General features: G+C 50.9%; 9 protein-coding genes across 9 annotated transcripts; 3 read left to right on the top strand and 6 right to left on the bottom strand.

Annotated features, from left to right (window-relative positions):
• Positions 1-321: 321 nt before the first annotated feature.
• On the bottom strand, positions 322-2,724 carry GT037_009090 (uncharacterized protein; the record flags this gene model as incomplete). The annotated part of the gene is made up of 2 exons (XM_038934137.1): positions 322-1,086; positions 1,150-2,724. 2 exons carry the CDS (start codon positions 2,722-2,724, stop codon positions 322-324), a joined length of 2,340 nt encoding a protein of 779 aa, XP_038782939.1.
• Positions 2,725-3,738: 1,014 nt separating this feature from the next.
• On the bottom strand, positions 3,739-4,677 carry GT037_009091 (uncharacterized protein; the record flags this gene model as incomplete). Its single annotated transcript, XM_038934138.1, has 1 exon — positions 3,739-4,677. One exon carries the CDS (start codon positions 4,675-4,677, stop codon positions 3,739-3,741), a length of 939 nt encoding a protein of 312 aa, XP_038782940.1.
• A 728-nt stretch (positions 4,678-5,405) lies between these two features.
• On the bottom strand, positions 5,406-6,053 carry GT037_009092 (uncharacterized protein; the record flags this gene model as incomplete). The annotated part of the gene is made up of 1 exon (XM_038934139.1): positions 5,406-6,053. One exon carries the CDS (start codon positions 6,051-6,053, stop codon positions 5,406-5,408), a length of 648 nt encoding a protein of 215 aa, XP_038782941.1.
• A 1,537-nt stretch (positions 6,054-7,590) lies between these two features.
• Positions 7,591-9,157, bottom strand: GT037_009093 (fad-binding domain-containing protein; the record flags this gene model as incomplete). The annotated part of the gene is made up of 2 exons (XM_038934140.1): positions 7,591-8,685; positions 8,735-9,157. The coding sequence occupies 2 exons, from the start codon at positions 9,155-9,157 to the stop codon at positions 7,591-7,593; spliced, it is 1,518 nt and encodes a 505-aa protein (XP_038782942.1).
• A 1,218-nt stretch (positions 9,158-10,375) lies between these two features.
• Positions 10,376-10,834, top strand: GT037_009094 (uncharacterized protein; the record flags this gene model as incomplete). The annotated part of the gene is made up of 1 exon (XM_038934141.1): positions 10,376-10,834. The coding sequence occupies one exon, from the start codon at positions 10,376-10,378 to the stop codon at positions 10,832-10,834; it is 459 nt and encodes a 152-aa protein (XP_038782943.1).
• A 610-nt stretch (positions 10,835-11,444) lies between these two features.
• Positions 11,445-12,806, top strand: GT037_009095 (uncharacterized protein; the record flags this gene model as incomplete). The annotated part of the gene is made up of 3 exons (XM_038934142.1): positions 11,445-11,836; positions 11,932-12,406; positions 12,468-12,806. The coding sequence occupies 3 exons, from the start codon at positions 11,445-11,447 to the stop codon at positions 12,804-12,806; spliced, it is 1,206 nt and encodes a 401-aa protein (XP_038782944.1).
• Positions 12,807-13,279: 473 nt separating this feature from the next.
• Positions 13,280-14,461, bottom strand: GT037_009096 (uncharacterized protein; the record flags this gene model as incomplete). Its single annotated transcript, XM_038934143.1, has 1 exon — positions 13,280-14,461. One exon carries the CDS (start codon positions 14,459-14,461, stop codon positions 13,280-13,282), a length of 1,182 nt encoding a protein of 393 aa, XP_038782945.1.
• A 1,747-nt stretch (positions 14,462-16,208) lies between these two features.
• On the top strand, positions 16,209-16,469 carry GT037_009097 (uncharacterized protein; the record flags this gene model as incomplete). The annotated part of the gene is made up of 1 exon (XM_038934144.1): positions 16,209-16,469. The coding sequence occupies one exon, from the start codon at positions 16,209-16,211 to the stop codon at positions 16,467-16,469; it is 261 nt and encodes an 86-aa protein (XP_038782946.1).
• A 1,943-nt stretch (positions 16,470-18,412) lies between these two features.
• GT037_009098 (fad binding domain-containing protein) lies at positions 18,413-19,879 on the bottom strand (the record flags this gene model as incomplete). The annotated part of the gene is made up of 3 exons (XM_038934145.1): positions 18,413-18,725; positions 18,778-19,687; positions 19,741-19,879. The coding sequence occupies 3 exons, from the start codon at positions 19,877-19,879 to the stop codon at positions 18,413-18,415; spliced, it is 1,362 nt and encodes a 453-aa protein (XP_038782947.1).
• Positions 19,880-20,995: the final 1,116 nt, after the last annotated feature.

The raw sequence follows: 20,995 nt of genomic DNA on the forward strand, positions 1-20,995 counted from the left end.
AACCCTAACCCTAACCCTAACCCTAACCCTAACCCTAACCCTAACCCTAACCCTAACCCTAACCCTAACCCTAACCCTAACCCTAACCCGTTGTCGCATTACTTGTCGTAGAAGATTCCTAAGGGGGCACGAGCTACTATTGTGAGAGACTATGTCTCGCAACCAGCGCATGCACCCATTGTGGTAGTCGAGTCGCTTGCAGCGTGGGAGATCTCGCGTGAGCAGCTTACAGTTAGGAGGGACGGTCTATGTACAATTCTAGTGCGACAAGTAAGCCATGTTTTGATATAAGATAGCTAATATCGTAGTCTGATACCTTAGTTAGTTCGTGATCTTAACTGTCTTCGCCCAGCTCGGGACTCCATTGCCATTCAGCGCGAAGATATGCCAACTACCAGGGATCATCACTCCCGAATCACTCGGCAGCGTGATTGACCAGGAATTCCCGTTCTTCGTACTAGAGACCGGTATACGGCGTTGATCCGTGTTAACAGAGTGGGTAGCGGATCCGAGACGTATTAGGGAGAACTTGTAACTATTACTATCGCCCATCTGAACAGTGAAAGAGCCGCCAGCGCGGATAGTGGTAGAGGAAACAGAACTGATGACAGGGCGAGCAGCGGCCGACCCATCGGAATTGAACAGGTAAGGGGGACTCCAGATTTGTCCATTAGGGTGGTCGCTACCTGGTCTGCAGTCTCCGCCGTTATAGCAGAGACCGCCGCCACCGGACCACACACGGGCGTCGGCGAGCAAGACGGAAGCCGAGTGGTAGTTGCGTGCGACGGACTCGCGAGCCATGATAGTCCATGAATTAGACATAGGATTGAAGAGCTCAGAGCTAAGAACCCCGTTGTCGTCGGCGAAGCCTTTGCCGTGTGTCTGGCCACCAGTGACATGAACAGTGCCGTCGGGTAGCACGACAGCATTCGCAAAAATGCGAGGGTAGTTCATGTTGCTAACCTGGTCGTTCTTCACTGCCTGGGAGGCATCAGATATAGTGGTAATGTACGTTGCCGTGATAGAATCACTGTCGTCGTAGTTGGGACTGCCGCCGGCAGACAAAATCTTGCCATTATCGAACATCTGCCATGAGTCAGCGTATGTATCTAACAGTGGTATGAACCATATTAAGACCAAGCAACTTACCACAGTGATACCGCACATCTGGTCGCCGGAATTACGCGTACCGGCTTGCTGGACTGAACCGCCGTTGGTGGTTGTATACCAGTTCTGCTTGACACTTGGACCGGCTTGAAACACACTTCCATTCTTCCAACCATACAACCAGGCGTGATTATCTGCGCGATACGATCCTGCTTTGTCGGCGGTGAGCATGTTGGAAACGCTGGCACCGTTAAGTAGTGTCCAAGTATTTGAGCTGGGATCATAGATCTCTCCATTCTTCCCGCCGTTTCCTCCAGACCAAGAACCTCCAATAGTGAAGATCCCGCCATTGCTGAGCGTTGTTTGCGACTGGTAGCCACGAGAGATCTTCATGTTAGGCCCGCGTGTCCAATCGTTGGTGGCCGGATCGTAGATTGAGGTGATCTCCGCATTGTCGCCTCCGGTAACGACAATGCGACCGTCTCCCAGCTGTGACATTCCTGGACAAAACATATCGTGCTGAGTGTTCGAAATTGTTCGTTGTGAAATCGCGCCCGTTCTGTAGTTGTAGTCTGCGTAAATCGTCTTGCCACCACCCCCAAATATGGTGGGCGAGGCAGAAGAAAAGAAGAGTAGTCGGGACGAATCTGGGTATGCAGGCACCGCGTAGAGAGCTGCGGGAATGACCGGCAAGGTGACCAAAGCTGACCATTGACCCTGCGTGGCGGGATTGGCGCTTATGTACCGGACTGTAGTGTATGGCGCGCTTGTCCACGTGCCATGAGCAGCATGGTCTTTCAAGTAGCACCAACCGCCATTGGCCACAAAAACAGCGCGGAGGCACTTTCCGTTATCGTTGCATCTTGATGCGCAATCTTGAGCTGACTTGAGCCCGCCGTATTGTGCTAGGTTATTTCCTGTGATGTCTGAACCAGGGCAGATGGCCCATGTAGCGCCGTCTGCGGTCTTGTAGGTTGTCTCTTTGTTTGGACATCTGTCCAGAGGACTGGACACATGCACGACACTGTAGCCTCCAGTGGTTGACGTCCACGTTGAAGAACCATCCTTGAGATAGCAATTCCCTCCCCCGGGAACCCATACTGCACGCGCGCACCGGTCGTCGTAATCACACCTCCAAGCGCAGTCGCCGACATTGCCGAGTCCACTAAATTGCGCGAGAATGTTGCCGGTTGCATCTGTGCCCGAACAGATAGACCAGTTAGCGCCAGCTTTAGGACCAGGATAATTAGTCTCAGTCGCTGGACACCTGTCAAGCTTATCGACTTGATGGATCACGCTGTAGCCCCCATTCGAGGTGACCCAGTTGCCGTTTGTGCTAGCGTCCTTGAGGTAGCAATTACCTCCCCCAGGAACCCAGACCGCCTGTGTGCATCGGATGTCGTTGTCACATCTCCACGCACAATCCCCAACATTACGAAGGCCACTGAATTGCGCGAGAATGTTGCCAGTCACATCGGTATTCTGGCAAATACCCCACTTCGCACCATTAAGGGGACCGTTGTAGTAGGTTTCGCTGGTTGGACATTGATTGATAGCCAGGATCACTCTGAAGTTTAGTAAGATCGCGACCGCCTTCAGAAGGCCGCGTGTAGGCATGATGACTGAGTGTGTATCGGATAGGCAAAGAGAAATCGACGTCGATGCCTAGTATTGGCGGAGATCTCGGAATTATGCTTTATAAATTAAGAATACGACAAACGCAGTGTGCGTCTGAACAAAAGAAACGAACGTGATAGAGATTTTCAGGCCTGGCGAGAACAGCCATTTATGTACTGCTGGGCTCAAAGAGGTGTCTAAAGGCGATCGGTCTTGATGCGCTCTCTGCTAAGCAGCGGTCGTCAATAGACCGAACTCAAATGCCATTCGGGGTCGTTAAACAATAACACCGTCTGGGTCCGGTGACAAATTGAGTCGAAAGTTTAACAAGTGTACCAGATGTTGCTAAGCGCAACGCCACCGCGTAGACACTGAAACACGTGCTAGTGTAAGTGTACCAATAAAAGACTAGTGTCAATATCAGTCTTCGCTAAGATTGTGGCGCAGCCTCTGGTAGCTATCTGACAATTTTGAAAAGGGGTTCCAACACTTTTACGATGAATAAAAGTGTTCTATAGCGTATTACAAGAGGTGTTCGAGTCGCAAGACAAGCAAGCTATCCGCTATTCGCTAACAGTTCCTCTGATTTGTTTAGATCTCTCTAGATGTTGGAGATCGCGTTATACACAGTCGACAAGTACATATCGACGTGAATCAACTCGCACGAGAAAGGCATAAAGGGACGTCTTCGTACTAATTTGAGCAGCCAGATATCTAGAAGAGTGAGAACTTGATGGCGGTATGATCCTCGACACGATTAAATCAGTCGAAAATAGCGCACCAAGTTGTGTAAAAGCTTCAAAAGTTGCTAAGACACCTACAGCAGCGCACCGATAACCTTTTTGGTAGCAGTGGTCGATACATAGTGCATTTTTTCGCTCGTGTTACTCCGAATCTATTTGAGTTCCATCCCCGCAAGCTAGACTAAAATCCCAGTTCAGATCAAGTCGAGGCCGCTATTTTGACTATGTCCCTTCTTCACTGGAATGATCTATCTCGAAAGCAGAGAGGAATCTAGTCTTCAACCAAAGTAACGCTATCCAGCCTGATGCCTTCATCGACATTCGTCATGCTCTTGGGACCCTCTGATCGCTTTCCAGTGGCCAACACAGGGAAGCAATATCCGGGATGGAAGACAGTCAAAGCGGTCACCGCGACGACAATCATAGCACCTTCTAGAACGATGAATTCCACCTCTTCCCTCATGAGCTCACTCCTCCATCCGCTTGAGAGCTCTGGTATGCGATAAGCGCAACGCGCAAGGATAGTGACGTACGCCGTGATAATCGCCCCCACGAAGCATTGGAACTTTCGATCATGAAGAAGCTCGATGCCATCGCATCCAATCTCATTGCGATGGCGATAAGTGCGCACCAGGTACTCGCCTAAGAAGTAACCGAAAAATGTAAGACACATAACCTGCCATATAACACCTGCAAGCATGATGTCCGTGCCAATGTCTTGCAGGTCAGTTCCAAAATCGGCTGTAGCAGCAATACCGCCTCCAGCACCTTGCAGCACCAGAGAAAGTAGGTCGCAGCCAATAAAGATCCAAGTATACCATGTTGGCCTTAACCTCGACCAGCTTGTCCCAAAGCTGTACACGATGTGCTTGAGCGTGAGGTATATAGCTGCAGATATGAATGCCGGGGCTATTATCAGACAGCAAATCTGCATCTGGAAGCCTGCTTCAGAGAACGGATTGTCCCACATCATCACCCGTCCGATGTAGCCGACTACTTCTCCAATACAACCCAGTGACATTGCGACGCAGTAGCTCCATGTCTTGTAGCGGATGCCGAGGATGATGTGAATGACTAGAGCGAGACCGAAGAAGCTGACGTATGCGGTGTTCCATCCGAGTGATGGGTAGTAGCCGTAGATGGTGCCCTCGACGGGACATTCTGGTGTGACTTTTGTGCAGAAATCTGGAGCGGGAGGTGGGACCGTCATCGCGATGTTAATCCAATTGATGGTTTAAGCTCAGATAGAGGGATAAAACTATTGAACCAAACGGAGAGAGTAGTTATAACGAAGGTTTTGATAGCGGGTCTGGTGAGGTACTCGCTAATAGGTACAGAGCGGTGATGCTGAGGGCGGGCAGCAGTATCGTGAGTGACATGAATGTAGGATAAGAGGACGATATATGTGCGACAGCTCCGTCATCTTCCTGCACAGCCGCATAGCTGACGACGGTATGGGTCTCCATCGCATCCGAGCGATGCAATTCTACGTTGATGTCGAATAGCTTGCACCGACAAGTCTGTGCAAAGGGCCCGAAGAGCATAGCTAGCCATACGTCACCCATCTGCTCGGGTGTTCGGTCTCGAGATGTGCGAGAGCCTGCTTCGGTCCGTCTGTGTTCGACGCCGTAACGGACGAAGTTCCAATCTTAATGTGGAGCGAAGGTTCAATGCGGTGACAGTCTACCGCATCGGCCCCCGATCGGATTGCTTGGCAGGCCGAGCTCTCGGGTCGGACCGACCACGACACTGCTTCCAAGAGTCTAAGTTATAGTTCTAAGACGAGATCCAAGGTATCCATTGCTTATAGTAGACATGTGTTCTTACAGTTGAGATTACCAAAGCAATCTACAATTAGACGACTTTCCTTAGGAGAAACGCTGACGCAGAGCTTCGCTCTCACCTACATGCTGTGCCTGCACCGCTCAACATGTACTGTCAAGTTTCCGTTGAGCGTTTATATCTTGTCTGGCCGGCCCCACTTTTGATGTCTGTGCAGTCTTGCTGCGTCCCTTCTGTGCACTCTAATTCTACGCTCTTGAAGACATACCATCCCATGCAAACAACAAAGCCCGCCAGTTGCAAGGCTACACCTTGCAAAGTTCGAAAGTGGATTTGTAGCATCGTATTCCAGTCTGTAGCGTCAGGACGCTTTCGATGCAGACTGAGTGTATGAATAGGAACAAGGATGCCAAGAATGCTGAGAGATACGCCAGGTATGTGGGCGAAGCGCCACGGAACAAACCTGGCAACGCTTCGGAGGATTTTGTTCGTTCGCTTTTCGGAGTCATTCATGACTATGTGCTTTCCTCTTAGATCTGGAATTTTCTCATCCTTGAACACGTGCCAGATCAGACAGAGATTTGCGCCGGCTAGAGTTAGAAGGTAACTAGATACAAGGACTAGCCAGATCAAGAATCTGTAGTATCTGCCGGGGTCTGTGTGTGTGAGAACGGTGTGGAGTGCGTGGCCGAAGGTGAAGAGACCGAGCAGTGCAATGTACAGGCCAGGTATGTAGAGGTAGCGAAACGGAATTCGATAGAGGATCTGGAACGTCACGATATTTGTTGTTGAGGCGTCGGTCATCTTGAGATGCGTAGTAGATGTATGGTGAACGTTGGCATTAGGCAGTGATAGTAGTCGGGTCTCAGAAGATGTTAGGACTCTGACCTGAGAACTTTGAAACCTTGCGGTTGCGGTTGCGGTTGCGAGACGCTCAGGTGGCCGCAGGAACGAGGCGAGATATCCCGCCGTTCAACCACCTTCTTACGTCATCGCACGCTCTCTTAGAACACCCAGTTCAATCGTCACAAATTAGCTAACCCCAATGCCATGTATCTCCGAGGCTTGGGTCCTAGGCCGCGCCTGATCCCTGGCAGATAGTCGTGCCTCCGGATAGACGGCAGTCACGGCACTCTGCCCCAAGATTTCTCGGAGATCGCGATTTCACTTGTACCCCATCCTTACAAAGAGCTGGCATTTATGGACTTTCATTTTTAGCCAAGATGCGGGGCTACAGAGTAGCCCCTCAATTAACCGCGGGGCGGCGTGCCGCCTCTCACCCGTCCATTCATCGCGCATTTTGATGCTGTCCTCTACGTCTAAGCTTTTGTAGATCCGCAACTTGACTCGATTGCATGTCTTCCACATAATCAGCACTGTGTGCCATCATCCCTGAAGGTTGTTGCGACAATAGTCGGATGGCTTGTCCATCAATGTCGCTTACAGTAGGGTTCTTGGCTTGGCGGTCCTGCCTGAACAGCATGAAGCCAGCGGCTCTAAGCGAAATCTAACATATCTGTGCGATAACTCTTCGAGCGCAGCCCCCTTGTATGTCATCTGTCTGCATAATGCGTGGTATCATCGCAGTGCCAAGAGGACGCCGCTTGGGAACGACTACCACGATTTGCTAGATTAGGGCAATGACAAGGTTTTGGAATTGTAGCACAGCACTGTCACGACGTCTAAGAAGAACCAAATGCGACTTTAGAGCAAAAAGGACAAACGAAAGTTCGACGTTTGGTCTGCGTAGCGAAAATTGTTTCTGTCACTAGCATTAGTGCAATCCAGGGGTGAAGAACAAAGACAGCGTTGAGATATAAAACTTACAGTCGAAAGGTATAAAGAGATATACAAGAATCATGATGACTAAAATGTTGCACGCATTTATGCCATAGTAACTCCAGGCGCTGATTGCGCTTTGCGATAGGCTGACCGTCATCTGTGTGTCCTGTGATCTAGTAGACGACGCTCGTATCCGTCAACTAGTCTAAGATGAAATACCAGGCTAACTTCATTGTATCGACCATCGTGTTCCCTAGAGCAAAGCAAAACGAATTTTGAGCCCGTAAGAGACGTTTAGAAGAATTAAAACACTAACTAGAACGCTATGGTGAAGAACATGCTATATCCACTTGCTAGCGGAACACTAGGAACATCTCGAGGAACCGAGCGGAGAACTAGATCTACATTGTGGGGATGCGTCGCGTGAGAAGGAGCAGCATGATAGGCTGACCAGGGGGCAAACTTTGGAAATTGCTGGACCGTAGTAATAATAGAGAGATTTGAATTCGATACCTTTGAACATTTACCGAAGAGGCTCTTCTGCTTGGCGACCCTCGTGCTATCTGGATCGCCCAGATATCGTAGTTTGGATTGCGAGGCCGAACCCAGAGAACAGATCTGCAGGATCAACAGCAGCCTTGATCTTGCGAAGCCTTGCGTAGTTGGCACCGTACAGCCTAGAGCTCCACTCCTTCACGCTGAGTTCCGAATTCACGTAGTTGACAAAGCTGCGGAGCGGGGCAAATTTTATCAAGGTATCCTCGAACGGCTTGAAAAGATTCTCCATGTACGCAATGCCATCACTCGGCCAGACACCACCAGCTCCAACCCCATCAACACGGACCAGCCAGAGGTTGTTGCCGTGCGCAAATGCGTGATCGCTGTCGGCGACGTCACGGCTGACTCCGCCCCACAAATCGAGGAACCCAGAACCGGTGATATCGGTGCGGTTGAGTGAATCATATCCATCCAGCAATGCTTTTGCCTGCATCAAGGTGAGCGGGTGCTGATTGGTCGTGGTCCACGATTGAACGAGCGACGCGCGGCCACCGAGCGTGCCTCCAGTCGGCAAGTTCATGCCACTACCAGTCGCTGCTACCTCCGACTCCCAAAACGTCGAGAGAATGGTTTTTGTGAGGTTGACAGCCGAGCTGATAGATTGGAGAGATTCGACAAGTGGCGCGATGGCGGAGTCAAAATCTGCTTCTGACCCATAGAAAAACCCGGCAGACGCGAAGTTGGACAAGCTGAAGCGCAGAGAGAGAGTGTCTGGCGCCTGACCATCAAGCACCCATTTTTGGATCGCTAGAAGCGCAGCAGAAGCGGCATCAGTGCCCACCTCCCCAATGGCAAGCGAGTAGCTCACGGCTCCGTTGTAAGGAAGTTCGTATGTCTTGGTCGTTGCAGAAAGAGCAACTCCAAAGTTCGAGCCAGCACCCTGAGCCGCCCAAAGGAGATCCGAACCAGGACCAGCGTTGACAATGGTACCATTGTAAAGCATGTACTCAACAGAAACGAGATTGTCGGAAGGGATTCCGAGAAGCCTGCTAGTCGTGCCGAAGCCACCGCCGAACGAACTTCCAGTCAGGCCGACATGAGAACCTCTCACGTGCGGAAAGTGACGTCCAAAGTTGTCGTGAACGTACTTAGCAGTCTGCCTTAGTCAGCAAGGATTCTCTCATGCGTTATCCGGGGCTATTTACAGGTCCCACGTTCGATCCACCTCCGAAGGTCAGTTGGTTCGTCGAATTATCAAAGCTCAATTCGGTGAACGCGCCCATATCGATGACAAGATTGCCTGGGGTTCCAAAGCTGTAGCCTTGGAAGGAATGTCCACGACCAAGAACGGATACCTTCACTGACGCATTCCGTGCACATCCGAGAGCTGATGCGACATCATCTTTGGTTTTGGGGAAGGCGACAGAGACAGGTTGTCGTGGAAGTCGAAATTGGAAGGACGCTGTGTCGTTGGCCCAGGTCTCATCCGTTGATATCGTTGATTGTACGCCTGCGCTTGTGAGACAGGTCTGAATACTGTCCGCTTTGCTGCTCTGGCCATGTACAAGGGTTGGTGCAAGGCAAAGCATTCCAAGCAGACCATGCTTGTACAACCCAGAAGGCGCCATATTCCTGGATCTGGTCTATCTGCGTCACAGTTTGAGGTTCCGGTTGTCGATGTTGACTCGTAGTGAATGTTCTATCCTGCCAAAGGGAACTGCAGGCTTTCTATAATCAGGAGCATAACCAGGTCTTCGCCTCCAAACGATGGCGCAATGGCCGCTACGGCCCTTCTCGAATTTGAGAGCAACACATGGCATGCTTGCACGCTTCGGCGTATCTCGGTGTACCATCAGCTTTGTTCTTGTTCCTGCCTGATGCGACTGGGCCAAGCCTTGGCGTTCCTTTCACACCTTCCACAAGGCGTGCTTCACCGCAAAGCATATGCCCGTCTCATCGCATCATGCTTCACTGAATTCCGCAATTGATAAAGCACAATCCTTTATCTGATGTCAAGATAATCGCTCCATCCTTCGTATGGCGACTTTCCTAACGTGGTAAGATACCCGGCGTATCTTGTGGGCTCTCGGAGATTAGCGTCTTGCCCAGGCTGTCACCGATGGCATCCGCTGGCAACGCGTTGCTCAAACGCTGCCATGAATGTCATCACTCGGCGTCTGTTCAGCAAACAAGGCTACATTGCATGAATGTGTGGCCTGGTCCTTGAGGTATTATGCTGATATATGAGATGGCGTCTTGGAAACCTCTTATTGCATTTCTTCGACCGTGAATAGCCTGTCAAACATTGATAAGACAAAGTAACTGGAAGCATGGCCGCGTTTACATGATCTTATTGTGTCCTGATAGAATACTTCTTAGCGTACTGTGTACACTTCAAGTTCGTTCTTCCCTTGCGGCCCGCTGAAGTCAATCCCTAGCTTAACTCCTCGTTGCGACAACGAATGAGCAGACAGGGCGCTGCACAATCTTGATATCGTTAACGAAATATTTACGAGGCGCCTGCTCTTGTTCTTTTGTGATTAGACAACGCGCGGACGGTCGTTCTGTGAAGGTAGCGGAAACTTCGGCGGGGCATGATGCATAATGCTCTTATTACATATCTACACTATGCTTGACAAACCGAACAAATCTGTTCTAGGTTGTGCAAATCCAAAGTGTAGCTCGCTACTCTCAAAACTAGACGTCGTTGTAGGGGATGTCGAAAGCTATGTAAATCGTGTGCCTTGATGCTGTACAGGAGAAGGATAGCAGTTTATGAGGCTCTGTGGGCTCCTGCACCTGTGCATCGGACGTGCGCTGTGAGTAAACACGCGGGATCGGCCCGAATGATCACTAATCGATGTCAGGCCGTAGGGATACCACGAAAGCTGTTACATCCAGACTATCTAGCAGGGCAATCTTCCGAGATATGCGGTAAATTCCCCCACCATAGCATACGTGTTTCACGTATCTCACGGCCGCGGCTGTGTACTGTAAACACGGGTGCGAAGCAACACTCCTACTATGCATACCTAAACAACCACATCCCTACTTCCCCTAGCTTCTTGTTGTTGCAAGACTTCTACACTCTCGTGATCCCTACATTCGGGACTATTCGATCGGCTTTTGCTTTACCAACAGCATTCATTTGCTCTACAATGACCACGCTTTCTAGTCACTCCAATGCTCGCTCTCATGGCACAGTTGAAGTCGAAGTATCACCTAATGTTTATGGAAATGATGCGCATCTCGTGGTATGCTGGGCCGCAATACTCCTTAGCATTGTGCGTTACCAAGGTCAATGAGATAGATGGTAGCTGACTTTTATCCTCGTCAATGTCTCGGCCCGCAGAAGAAAGGAGGCACGACTTGTTTCATATCGCTATCGTAGGCAGCTTTTAGCAGCCAACGCTCAGGAGTAGAAGACTCGTGGTTCTTGCATTCGAGTGGAGAAGGACAGACAGCGTCTTCAAAGACGGACATACGAGTCTGGAATTGAACTATCTGACAGGTCGAGAGATCACATACAGTGTACTCTTCCATGTACTTTTGCTAGTACTCAAGATCATGATTAGATAATCACTCTATTCAGACTACATTCGAAAACGCCCCTCACAACGAAAGGACAGCAGAACGTCTTGGCTCTTGTATAAGCCACTTAAAATCGGACCTTGGCTGGCTTGGTTTGCAATTTCCGGACTATCCGCACGTACCAAGACACCGGAGTCCAAGCAACCGGAGTCCAAGACCATCGGTCTTGGCTAGCGCTTACTGTACAAGGTAGATCGTCGAGACCAGGTCGCTGTAAATGGTATATACCATTGACATTTCATCTCGTGATAGGAGTTCTCCAAAAGCACTTCCGCGTCTCCTCTTCTTTTCGACTCAACGGGCACATACGAACAAGCACACACAATGCATTCGCTCATTTTACACTTCGTGCTTCCCACTCTCCTTACGGTCATGCCAAGCCGCGCCTCCCAACTCTTCGCTGCCGATTCTAGAGGAAACGTCAGCACACTTTCACTCACAGAGAACGGGAACACGTCGAGCCTGACTGTTACCTCTGTTACGGCAGATTGCGGACCCAACCCAGCGAGTTTGAATCTTGATTATCAGAACCGCATCTTGTACTGTCTGGATCGCGGACGGGCCCCTGGTACCGAAGGCTCGCTGAACAGCTTGCGCATCGCGGCTGATGGGTCGTTGAGTCGAATTGCGCGGTCAAGCGCACCATTTTCGGGCGTCGCTGCTGAATTTTTCAACGACGAGGAAACGGGAGTTCGAGGCTATGTTTCTACTTCCTAGTAAGTTAGTTCAGTCCCTCACTCTTTTTTCTTTTTCGATCCTGCAGTCTTTGCCCGCTCTACATAAGACACGCAACTAACGCATCCGTAAACAGTAACAGAAGCGCCGTCGGCGTATATCGCCTCCCTGACGACAATGGCGGTCTTTCTGAGCCAGCTCAAATTATCTTTCCTAATACGACTGCCATGGGCCCCGTGACTGCGAGGCAAGATCGGAGTTACCTGCACGGCGTCTTCCTGGACCCTACCCGCAAGTTCTTGCTCATGACTGATCTGGGTCAGGATAGAATTAGAGTGTTTCGCTACAACCAGCAAAACATTGCGCCGCTAGTGGAATTGGATCCCTTGGTCACACCGTTGGGATGTGGACCCAGGAAGGCGGTGTTCTGGACTGCGCCGGAGACAGGGAACTTGTTTCTGTTCGTTAACGGCGAGTTGGATCAGAGAGTGTATTCATATCAGGTCGAGTACAAAAAGGACGGGCTGGAATGGAGGCTTGTGGATGATGTTGTATCCATCAGTGAGTACCTACCGGTGACGACGGCGCCGACGAGTGAGATTGCTATCACGGTGAGCTCTTCTTCTTCTCTGGTACTTTTGAATTGTCATGCTAATGTTGTCTCGCCAACAGCCCGATGGTCGCTTCGTGATTGTATCAAACCGCGACGTTTCTTTCCTTGGTTCGCCTATCCACAGAACCCGATCCAGCGATACTCTGTCCGTCTTTTCTATCAACGCAAATGGAACATTGACGCTGGTGCAGCACGCACCGTCTGGAGGCTACTCGCCTCGCCAACTAATGATCAACACGGATGGTGACAAGATTGCGGTTGGTCACCAGAACAACAATACTGTTGTTATCTGGAAACGCGATGTCGAGACGGGCAAGATTGTGGGGGAAGAGGATGGAGGAATGTTGGGTGTTGTGACGCTTTCCGGGCCCGTTGTCTTTACCCAGTGGGATCCTTAGAGAGCAATGCAGTAGCACGCTGTAGCACACATCTAGTCCTAGATTCATCCTTTACTAAGCATTGATTTCAGAATCTGTCTTCACCTGCTCCTCAAATTCTGCCAAAGCGACGAATCCTTGTGGCAGGTTGCTATACGGCGAGTAAGTCAAGCCATGGTATCGTTGCTGTTCGCAGCGGAAAACGTTCGGCAAAGGTTTGTACTTCAGACCGGACACGTCGGATGCTCCTGGTCGTGCATCTTCACAGCGCTAGATCTCATGAAAATGCACTGGAAACAACATGCATGTGGTTGAAATGACTGTGCCGAGCTGAGTACTGAGTTGACAAGACTTCGAGGTCTATCTAACTACGTAGCCAATTCCCCGCTGCCTGAACCACTCAAAAAGGCAACTGCTCAGCCTTCTTCCTTTACCTTCCATAACCCAAAATCGTTCCGAGATCCCCCTGCTACCCTCCGACTTCCGCACCAATTCTAGAGCGCGAAGTTCTTGGTCTTCAGCCATTCCTCGAAACCAGGAACTCTAGCGTACAGCGATCGCTTGTGACGTGAGAGCGCAAACCTTGTTGGTGAAGGGTCCGTAACGGGAGTGTTGCAGATACCAGTACCGCGCTGGTCGGGAGGCACGATGACGGTAGTCAAGGTACCCGCTCCATTGCCACCAGCCAGCACGTCGGTGCGGATAGCGCTAACACGGCTGGCGGTCGTGGTACCTTCATTGATGGTGGTGCGAACGGCGTCTGACTCTGGCCCCGGGATGCAGTCTGGTGCAGAGCCAAAGTACCGAGCGCCAATAGCGCCAGTTGCCAGACCCACGCTGAAACTAGAAACGTACGGATTTTTCAGGAAGTTCCAGATGCTCTCCGCTGCTGGCTTTGCGGCATTAATCTGATTGACGACGCGTTCGGTCTGCTCAGGGAAGTAGTAGTTGGCCAGGATAGGGAAACCATAGACGCATTCACGGATTCTCCGGCAGATGTCTTGACGCTCGAACAGTTCTTCTACCTCACGGGGAGAGTTTGGAGTAGAGCCTGCATTGAGCCCAGAAGCGGCGGTAACGGCGCGTTCCATGATGGACGACGACGGATTCTCAAGATCGTATTGAGTGAAGTTGAAAGGGAAGTCTCTGCCATACTCAAGTGGCGCAAAGTTAGCGAGGCGAGCGGTGCCGGACCAATCCTCAGGTTTAACACCAGAGAAGGTATCCTGGGCAATCTGGTTCCAGCGCCATAGTTCGCCATCCATCTCGAAGAAGTCGCCATGAGTGATGCCTATGGCAGAGGTGGGGGCTTCTTCCTGAACTTCTCTTCTCTTAGTTTCTCCACTGATGACAGTGTATCCTCCAAACGAGTCTCCTTGGTAGACGTTGACGCAGCCGGTATTGCCAGTCGAGATGGACTCGGTGAGAGCGCAGTCAACACCATTTGGAAAGAACACCACTGTCGACAGGGGATCGTCACCCTCCTCAGCAACGATCAGGACGGAGCTGGTTTGCGAACCTAGAGGACTAGGGTCGTAGCAGGTGCCGTCTTGAACTGCTTGTCGAGCTCCGAGCCTTTCGCCATTGCAATCGAAGCCAGTATAGAACACAAGTCGGTATGCACTTGCTAATGGAAGCAGACCTGCCAGAAGTGCCGCTTGCTGTTTCAAAAACATGTTGTACGCGTGTCCTAATCTCGTAGGGCTGACAGAAAGTATTTGGTGCGATGATGAGACTGAGTGAGGATGAGATATGTTTCATGTGCTCGAGAAATGCCCGCCTTTTATATTCACAAATCACTACATGCTTGCAATGTAGCTGTCTTGGAGGTCGCACCAGCTAGCATGCTTCCGCCTAATGACCTCAAGTTCATTCGCCGCGAAAGCTGTCTTCACTTGCCGGTAGCCGATGATGAGAGAGCATGCCTCGAGGCTATCACTTGATGGGGCATTGAACAGCTACGCATGTCGCAAGTATGACGATGCGACAACAGCATAGTCGTGTTGGAGATCGTGATCGCTGGCTTGGTCTTGGTTCAGGCCCCCGAGAGCTGCTCGAAAACTGCATCCAAGCCTTGGTTTGTGATTAGGGGTGCAGGAGGTGTACTGGCAGTATGTGAGCCTCAGGCGGACATGTTCGGTTCGCAGTAGTCCATACCAGAGCAGCCGTGACCCGTTCCGATGCTAACACGCGATAGTATGCTAGTCGTACTCTTTCAACGTTGGGGTTAAGATAAGTATCCTATAGTAACGTGGTAGTGCCTGGACGTCTTTCCATCGATATCCACAGCGAGTAGTAGAAGCAGAATAGGTAGCGCGGTTCGACCAATGTTACGATCCCTTCGACAGCTCTTTCTGGTCCGTCAACTATTCCGTCAACATTGTTAGTAAGGTCAGCAGGGAGTGTTGGTTCGAATTGCCCAGCAAAGTCGATGCGGCGAACCTGTACGCCAAGGAAAGTTCAGGTAACTACTGTGCTCCCCACATCTAACCCTAAATACGAGCCTGCTATGTGATGAATACCTAAGCGCTCTGCGGAAGGTGAACCACGTAGTCTGATTAGCCCCCGTCAACGGCACGCCCCGTTCCTTCGTGTGGTTAGGATGGTCGCCTTAATGATGGACTAAACAAGGCTGGCTTGGCGAGCGACTACACATTCCATTTATCCAACGGCTATGGGATTGTCGAGAGCGTCTTCGTCTTTGACCTTCACGGCAGTCTGTCGTTGTAGAACGCATGGTGCAGGGATGCGAAGTGCCGAGTCCTTCCATGCTGATGCAGGGTTGAATAGAGAAATAGACCGACCATCTAGGACCAGACGGGGAGGCCCTGCACCAATTGTAGGTTGCATTAGTGATGGAAAAGTTGATCGATCAGAGATATCGATGATGTAATGCCTGTTGCGGAAGGTGTGTTCGGGTCGTTCCGAAAAGGATTAGCTGAGCTTGTAGCTCAACCTTGAGGCTGCGTGAATGAACTCCGCCGACTTGGCTTGGTCGCCTTGCCTTCGCATCGATTGAGTAAAGTCTTGTGGTAGCGGAGATCTGCGTTGTCTTGTAGATCAAGTCCGAATGGGGCACATGATTTTAGGTGGGGACGGAGCCTGAGCCGGATATATCGGTTCCTTTCTGCTTGGCGTGGTTGGACCACGAGACAAGAGACGATGAAGGTACGTGACGAAACCTAAGCAAACTCTCGGCACTTTGAACAAATGATGTGGTATTGGCGACCTGATCTCAGTGATACATTACGGTATGGACACGAATGACATTTCGCATACCCGAATCATCTTCGTGCATGTCCTCGAAACGCTCTCCAATATCCTATATAAGGAGCGTCCCGACCTTATCAACACCTCTCCACTCACGAATTCTGCTTTGCATACCTTCTCTTGTATGAAACCTTCTTTCGGACAGCTACCAGGATGTCTCACGACAAAGCCTCCCAATTTGAAGCACCACGCTCACCCAACGGGACTGATACTGCGTTCGCGAAAAGTCCCGCGACCGAAGAGGAACGACACGACCCGAGGCATGATATCGACGCGAATTCAGCGCAAAACGCAAGATTGACGTACTGGCTCAAATTTGCTGTTGGGGGTCTCGCAGGCCTGCTTGTTGCGCTCCTGTACGACAGGTATGTAGGCATACCACGTCAGCCTTGTCCTCCTTGCCCACCCAGATGAAATTTGCGACATTGTGAAGATGGAAGAGAACGGTTGTGGGGTCAGTGGAAGTTGAAGGCAGCTCATGAATTGATGGGTGGTAGAGATGATGCAGTATTCAATGTGATATGACGTCTGGTGTTGAAGCACATTTCCTCCCGCGTTGTTGCATTGCCCATGTAGCAAGCAACAAAGGTTGCGTAGAGGTGCGCGTAAACGCCGTCATTGCTGCAGTGAGCAAGGCGTTGTTGATAGATCACACGGATGGTTGAGACACACACCTGCAAGTATCCGCGTCGAACAACGAATCTGAAGCAGGTAAAGCAGGCGGACCGAGATATGCAAAGCATGCTCTGCTCGTGCGGACGCGACGGCAATCATCGCGTAACACTAATGTCACCTTCCGCGCACGGCCTTGCGCGGACATGGAGCAGCTTTTTGACCGCGGTCTACGCACGAGTGGCCTACCCTGTGATAGCTTTCCAGCCAACTGCGTTATTGAAGGGTGCTCTTTCAGCGCAAGGCCAGGCACACTGTTGCGACGACACCAGTGAGATACTGCCAGTACTCGTCGCAATCCAAGGCGATGGGCGTGCAGGACCACATTGCCTGGCATTGTTCGCTCTAATTCCGCACGAGTGAAGGGTCTGAGCCAAGCTTGGTGCCGCTTCGCTGCCGGGCCGTTGTGGCGTATGCTTGACTCTCCGAGCACCGACTCTGAGCATGGCTGGCATCATTTGCGCACGCCCATGTGTACTGTTGCAGTACATATCAATGGCGTTGAAACCTGCGCGAGAGAGGTCCCACACGCCCCAACTATCCAGTTCCTCGTATATCCCGACCGAAAACCGTGCCGTTGGTTCTCAAGGTGTAACGTATGCGAGGCGAAGAGCCGTCAAGAGGTGAACGTGTGATGCGTGGCGTGTTGCGCTGATGGCGAGGGCGGTTCGATCGAGGGAGGCGATGGCGACAGACGTTGCCGCGACGAGAATTGACATGCGCGCTGAATGCGGACCCGTTGACTTCTCTCCTGCATATCCGGTCCACCATGGCGTCGCAAAATGCTCGGTGCGCAGATGTGCGCTCTTGCCCGCTGATGCAATCGTGTGAAATGAGTCATGGTATCAAGGCCTTGTCCCTCTGTATTGTTCAGGCCTATAATAGCTCTCATCCCACGTTGTTGAGTGCAGCGATGCTGGGAAACATTGGCTTGGTATTGGAGGACAATCCGCCGAGCGCGCTGCCAGCGCGAATGTATTCGAGGGATGGGGTCTTGGTCAGGCCAGCGTGTGTGAAGCCATACGGAGCGTCCGTCTGCAGTCGGAGCTTCACGCCGTGATCAGGCATTCCGTACCGGCGTCGCGAAGAGTTTCGCAGGCAATGCGCACGCCAATACGGGATGTGGCATGGTGTGGTGGTGAGAAGGGATTATGACGTTGGCCGCGCGATAAGATAGTACAAACTACGCTAGCTGCGTGCTTCTTCCAATTCGTTTTAGTACCATCCGCGTACTTGTTGAATTTCACCAGCTGCATGAAACTTTCTTGATCACTGTCATGCGGCTTTCTCGCATGCGATACACGCAAGCTTGTCTGCACCGCAATTACGTTCGGCCCTAAACTTGGGCCTTTGGCTCGGCCGCCCAGTGCGGTTTTCGTAATCGGTCTGAGCTGCTACACATTCCGCTAAATTGACGTCCATCGTCAAAATCAAGTCAGTGCGTCAACCGGCGGCTGGCACGACGTTCGAAGCGAGAACAGAAGATTATAATAGACACAAGACCTTGACTATGTTCATAGTGAGTTTGTGCGAGAAACATAAAAGATGGCAAGCGTCCGAGGCGTTGGGACATTGTTTGTACTAAAATCTAGAGATTGAAGTCTTTAGTATAAGCAGGTAAGATGACACCCACCTTATATAAATCTTGTGGGAAAAGGCTACGTCTAGAAGAAGATATTCCCGCTCTAAAACCAAACACCCTCGTCCTCCACCACCTCACCGTGGTCTGAAGCCGCCAACAGCTCGCGCACAGTCCACGGCTTGTATCTGTATCCTGGTGGAATGTTGGTATTTTTAAACGGAGCACCAGTAAGCAAGTGCTCAGCAGCCTTGTGGTAGTTATCATAAGTGTACTTTTCTGGGTCATGAAAAATCAGCCAGTCTCCCACCATCTTTTCACTTTTCTTCGGAGCTGCTTTCTGACTGCTCCAATCAGTATTGTGGAAGACTTCACGGTTCTTGAAACCCAATTTCTGGGCACAGGAAACGCGTTCGAATCTGATGGAAAAGGCGTTAGCTGGTGTTGTACGTATGCGTAGACATAGCTTACCTCAGCTTGTTATGAACCTTGGTGGCAAGCTGGACGTTCTCTCGGCCAGCAAGGCTTAGGCAAGCTGCCAGTGAGTACCCATCTTCCATAGCCATGGTTCCGCCGCTAAACGAGGTCGGCAAAAAGGGGTGAGCTGCATCTCCCAGCTGGATAACGCGGCCTCCTCTCGACGCCCATTGCGGCTGCGGGTCGCGCCACATCAGCTTCCAGTCGAGGCACTCGTCTCTTGGTGAGGTCTTTATGAGCTCAGCCACCAAGGGGTCCCAGCCTTCGACGGCTGTTAAAGCGTTGTGAGTTGATGTTTTCTTTGACCAGCTCTCCGTTGCATCGCTGTGCTCATCTTTGGTTGTCAATAGATAGCAAAAGTCACCTCTGAACTGATGAAGTACTACATGGGCACCCGGGCCAATGTACAAAAAACCTTCCTCATCCTTGCCAGCAAATTCCTTTGCGGTGATGGGGTTTTTCGTGAGCAGCTCAGCTGGGTAAGTGCAGCGGTACATGACGAAGCCTGAGCTAATGGGTGCTGCTTTTTTCCCATCCATCAGGTCGCGAGACTTTGACCCAACTCCGTCGGCTGCGACGACCACGTCAGCCATCAAGCGGTCGCCTCCTTCAAGAACGACACCAGCCTCATTGTCGCTCTCGATGAACTCCACTACTTTTGCTCCAAAAGTGATTGAGATGCCTTGTTCCTGGGCGTAAGAGGTAAGAAGACCATGCAGCGATTTCCGATAAATGTTGAGCGTCGGATTTTCCATGTCACCGACAGTTTCGCGCTTGATAAAAGTGCCATCGAACTTGCGCATTGTAACGTCCGGTTGTCCAGAGATTGCTCTGGCTCGCTCCATGAATCCAGGCCATTTCTGTGGCGTCACCAAGGCCGGGCTTGTCACCATGATAATTTCACCTATTTATTTGATATCAGCATCTATCATTGTGTCATTCTGCAAAGGACCATACCAGAATACTGCCCTTGAGGGTTTCGCTCAATCACTCGTACCGTATGGCCTTTGCGGTAGGCCTCGATCGCGAAGGCAAGCCCTCCGATTCCGCCTCCAACAACAAGGACATCGATGTCCGTGGGAGGATCTCTCTGCATCTCGATTTTTTGGGTTCCAAGAATTTGGGTTATGGGATACAGGACGAATTGGGAAGAACGAGGTGTGTACCTGATATTTGTTCATGTTGCTAGTGATCACATAAGAGTCGATATATATACCACTCGACATGGCCTCAAAGCATCGCACCTCCCTTGCCATGCATTAAACTGTCGGCCGAAAGTCAACGGATGAAAGTGTCGGACTATCCCAGAGGTTTCACGATGCGATGTTTGAGTGGGTCAACTTCTGGAGAGCACGAATGTTGTACTGTTGTACGAACGTAACCCCGAGCGCGGCTCAATTTCCCCTGATTGCGACCTCAAAACGAATTCCGATGTCTAAGTGGATGCGTCGACGTATCCGACCAAGAGATCTTCTCAAGCTACACTTTTGGATTGGACCGCGAACGATACTTCCGGCATCCGACTGGGATTCCCCACAACTTTACCAATCACAAACAAGCTTCGTTGTCCACGGACGGCTTGCGCTCATGCACCGCCAACCTTTCTGAATCAAGCGACTCGCCCTATGAAAGGCAATCCTAAGGCGACATAGCAATGTCAAAAACCTTGCATCGTGCCTAGCCGTGTACGAGGCAATGTACGAAGCAATGTACAATGTGGATTGATCGTCGCTAGAAAAGAACTTAGGTTTAACTAGAAACTTCAAAAACGTAAAGCTTGACGTTCGATATCTTGAATAAGTATAGAGGTCATCCTTAGATAATCTGTTGTACTCTGCTCTACCCTACCTAGGAAAAGGCAGTTCATGCTTACATGTTTGGGAGAAATACAGCGTTCGTGCGGGGTCGCTACAGGCATAACCTCTACGAAACTTTGAGGTTGACAAGCCAAAACTTTGCAAGGAAAGCCCACCAGTTCATACATAGTAAGAGCACCCAAGTGGTGTGCCAAGTGAGGAGTGATTGTCGTGTCGTCGAGGATGCCGACGGCATGACGCCCGTCTGCCGGGCATTGTCCGTGCGCGTGCCGCTCGATTAACTACGTTCAAGCCTAGCCAGGAACGAGACTTTGAGTACAATCGTTCATCATCACATGATGTCTCATTGAGATACGTTGTGTACACGTGCGACAAGATGACTCGTACAGGGCAAG

Source organism: Alternaria burnsii, assembly GCF_013036055.1.
Source record: "Alternaria burnsii strain CBS107.38 chromosome Unknown 700, whole genome shotgun sequence".
NCBI classification, from domain to species: domain Eukaryota; kingdom Fungi; phylum Ascomycota; class Dothideomycetes; order Pleosporales; family Pleosporaceae; genus Alternaria; species Alternaria burnsii.